Here is a 4,233-nt window from a genome sequence, read left to right as displayed (position 1 = left end):
ATTATCTTAAGTTTTGTCATTTAAAAGAAATGAAAAAACTATTTTTCTTCAGATAAAAAGTAAAACATAAGTGGACTGGTCACGCTTCATTCAGCCGACTGATAAAGGTAATAGTTTTATTCTTAAAGCCAATAAATTAATAAGCGAGACCTGGGCTTTCTTTGGAGATTTTGTGAAAAAAGGCATGATCAGTCTACAGATTCAGTGGTAAGAAAAGCAAGAATACAGACAAAAAATAAGTTAACGACATTTAGCAATACACATTTTTTTTAATTGTCTTTAATAATTTTGACAACAATACCCATTCTTACAATCGTAGCCATATTGACACTTTCCGTTTGGACATTTACCTCCTATCTTCTCCGGTGGGCAATAATTCGGGTTCTTTTTACAGCAGAAATCATTGATACAGTCGAATCCAGAGGGACAACGAACTTGTCCTGGAGTGAGATTACATACGCTATCTCCTTCTAACCATCCGACGGGGCATCTTGGGTGATTACAGCAATATCCACCTCTGCATTTGTAACCGGCATGACATTGGTTCTGTACAACACATGCCGAACCTATAGACCCAGATGGACAGACAGTGGACCGACAGCAGAAATCGTTGGGCATACACATGTATCCCTCAGGACATGTTTTCTGACCATTAATGAGACTACATGATCCACCCTTAAACCATCCAAGGGGACAGCCTAGATTTTTGCAGCACAGATTGGTTTTCTTTTCGCATGTGTATCCCGGATCGCATGGTTGATAATCTGAGCACGCGGGTCCAATTATGCCAGAAGGACACCCTAAAATTAACAATATCCTTAAAGCAGACAACAATACGATTACATAATTGATATAATGAATCCTGAACATTACAATTTCAATGTGAGAGATACAATTTTGCGATGACATGATTGTATGATGGCGTGGCTATTGCTTAAATACCTTTAACATGGAAATGATTGTTGCATAGAAATAATTATGCGATAATATGATAAAATGATATAAAATAAAACTAAAGATGCATCCGATATCAGAAATTAAATAAAACTAAAGTAGCCTTCGATATCAGAAATGAAATATAAACTAAAGAATTCTAAGCCTCCGATATCAGAACTGATTTTAACAAATAAACAACTATGTGATGATATTGCACTATAACTTATGAACATATAAACGTTACGATATTTATTAAGATACAAATAAACGAATATGGCTTTATTTATTGAAAACAAAGGAAAAAGGAAATATCAAATTTTAAATATTTAATACACGATATAATAAAATGGGACAGAACTTAACTTAAGGACAGTTTTAAAAAAAAGGCAATACGTTTATACATGAATGTAATTATACACCATTTTGACAATTTAAAAAGAAACAAATTTACATAATCTACATATACAACTATAAAATTTATATGAATGCAAAAGTAAACCGAAGCAATATCCTAAATATAATGATAATATAACACTATTAACGAAAATATAATACAAAATATGGTGAGTGAAAATCAAAACCTAAACACCGTATTTATTGTTACGACATTTATACATTTTGCGATAATTTGATAACATAAAGTCACAAGTTAGCAATTTTGTACATGACTAAATGACTTTGATGTTTACTGAAAAAGATCAAACAAATAATTCGTATTTTAGTTACATCAGCCTTTTTTTTAGAACGAAACACATAAAGTCTGTTATATCTTCATTAATAAACATAACCTAATAAGACGGTTTGCATGTAGAGACATGGAACAAATGTACTAAACATATGCAGCGGTCCTGCCAGATGACTGGCCGTTATTTCCTGAAGTAAGATTTGTAAATACTGGTTAAATCAAAGAATGAATTTGAGAGTTTACCTATAAGATAAAACCCTCCGAGGTGAATTCGATTCATAACCGAACAAATACATAATTCTTTAAATAAAAATATTCAATCAAATTGATTAGTACTGAAGTGCTTGGAACTATTTAATGAGCCGCGTCACGATAAAACCAACGTAATGCGTTTGCGACCAACATGGATCCAGACCAGCCTGCGCGGATGCTCAAATATATATACTCGTAAATGAACTTCATGAAAGTCTAGGTGATCTTTAAAAAATTCTGACAGTAGACATGTATATTAAGTAAACAAAAAATATTTCCTCTATTCATATTGATTTGTTTTGTTTTATACCGCATGAGAATCAGAGACACAAACTGGTTTCGGGCCATTTTTAAATTGTATCATTTTAAATAAACCTGATAATCATAAGGTAATTCAAGCGTTTAATACATAGCAAACATAGTTAAATAGAAATATATGATCAAACTAAATACTTACAATCATATTGTGGTGGAGGACTTCCAATGGAACCTTAAATATACAAACATATCATCATTAATTTTGTCTTCATTTTTTTAGAGACTATAATTCAATAGCGTTCAGATGGTTCGTTTTGACACAAGCAATCTAGACAACTAAACCGGGATGACCGCAATCCGCTTTCCAAACAAAACAAACATGGAAAAAAAAGATTCATTAAAGGTGCTCAAAACGGCAAATCATATTCTTAAAAATATTGCTGTTTGAAAAAAAACATTGTTGATAAAGATCCAAGTGATTTAGTATGAACGTTAATATGATGAATTATTTTTCTAGAATATTTAATTATCTGCTATGAAAACATTTGAAATATCTGTTCACTTATCAAAAATGTCCCAAGTGCCAATAACATCCGCGATTTTTTTCCGGTTTTGTAGGAATGTATAATCATACAAATTACTCTTAACATATTTTCACTATATTACATGTATTTCATTATAGATCAGTTCACATGAAACATATGAAGTTAAAACAAATATTTTCAGAATATTGACAGGGTACTCTGTATATAACAACAGTAAAATGAAGCATTTTTAAAGCATTTTGTAGCCGCCACATCCAAAATTGTTAAATGTATCAAATTCTGTTTCAATTATAACTCTATATCAAGAGTGCATAAACATTTAAAAACAGCGTACACAAAGCGTTTAACATTCATTTTGAATAAAATTAACGATAAGTAAAGAAAAGTGTTTTCTTACCTTCAATACCTTGGAAATAGAGCGAAATGATAATAAAAACAGCTATCTTGATCATCTCTGCTTATCTCAGAACGACTGTCAGAAATTAAATGACGCAACAGTGAAGTTAAATTATGATTTATATACACCGTAATCCCTGCCATCTTGTTGTTGTTTTTTTGCTGTTGTGGTTAAACATAAATCATGCATATTAATACACTCAACATGAAAAGTAAAGCAACAAATTCATAACAACTATTTTATATAAAGCAAGAATGTATGTGATGTATTTCAGAATGGAAATACACTGACTATAAATTTTATAACAGAGAAATCAAATTAAAACATTGACCTTGACATTCAGTATTTAGTATCGGCATGTGGATCAGCCTGATAAATATCGAACTGAAACGTTAATTTTATAATACCAGTATTTAATAGCATTGACATGCTAGTTATCACGATGTTTAAAGACAATCCGATGTTTAACCGATGAAGAATCAATCTGTATATTAAATATACTATACTGCACTTTTTTCTGGACAAAAGTGATATAGTCAATTATTTCGTAGAAATCTTGTATGACAATTTTATCAAACCTAAAGGTAGTCCAATCAAAAGCAACTTTACAAACGTGCTTTATAACACTGATTTATGAAATTCATTTTTTACAAATAATTACATGTAGATACTGACCTTTGTAACGTGTTTAAGACATATATCTTTACGTATAATATTCCTTTGTCACGGACCCATCATGAATTTGTTCTTTAATTAAAAGATGAAAGAAATAACTCATTAGTAACACATCCAGATGAGACATCATTATGTTCCAAGCCTAGCTGATTGGACGTGCTCATTTGCTGCCATTCTTTCAAGCTAATTTGTCAAGCTTGAATACTAAATTGCCATTATGCATTGCCGGGTAAAAGACATTCCGGTCATTTAGATGGTTTAAGATGATTTAAGTCAGTGCTTCACACATTTTTCTATTCTATTCTGTTTTAGTTATATTATGAGTGGCGTTTGGAAAACATTGTTTTTTTTTTGTTTTTGGTGGGGATTTTTGGTGTTCTTTTCGTTTGTTTGTTTGTTTGGCTGGGGTTTCTCCCGTCATTTGTTTGATTTCAATATGTTGTCAGTGCAGATGTACCTTTTATTATATCTCATGAATTGTTTTT

The 4,233-nt window shown here is 31.2% G+C and overlaps 1 protein-coding gene across 1 annotated transcript; it reads right to left on the bottom strand.

Moving 5' to 3' along the window:
• Positions 1–249: 249 nt before the first annotated feature.
• Positions 250–3,199, bottom strand: LOC132730994 (uncharacterized protein K04H4.2-like). The gene is made up of 3 exons (XM_060717089.1): positions 3,074–3,199; positions 2,331–2,363; positions 250–800 (listed from the first exon to the last, which is right to left on the bottom strand). Exons 1-3 carry the CDS (start codon positions 3,126–3,128, stop codon positions 280–282), a joined length of 609 nt encoding a protein of 202 aa, XP_060573072.1. The 5' UTR covers positions 3,129–3,199; the 3' UTR covers positions 250–279.
• Between the last annotated feature and the right edge of the window lie 1,034 nt (positions 3,200–4,233).

Source organism: Ruditapes philippinarum, unplaced genomic scaffold (assembly GCF_026571515.1).
Source record: "Ruditapes philippinarum isolate M1 unplaced genomic scaffold, ASM2657151v2 ctg1291_1_1_1_1, whole genome shotgun sequence".
NCBI classification, from domain to species: Eukaryota; Metazoa; Mollusca; class Bivalvia; order Venerida; family Veneridae; genus Ruditapes; species Ruditapes philippinarum.
Note: the sequence above shows the minus strand (reverse complement) of the source record. Positions and strands in the feature narration are given on the sequence as shown.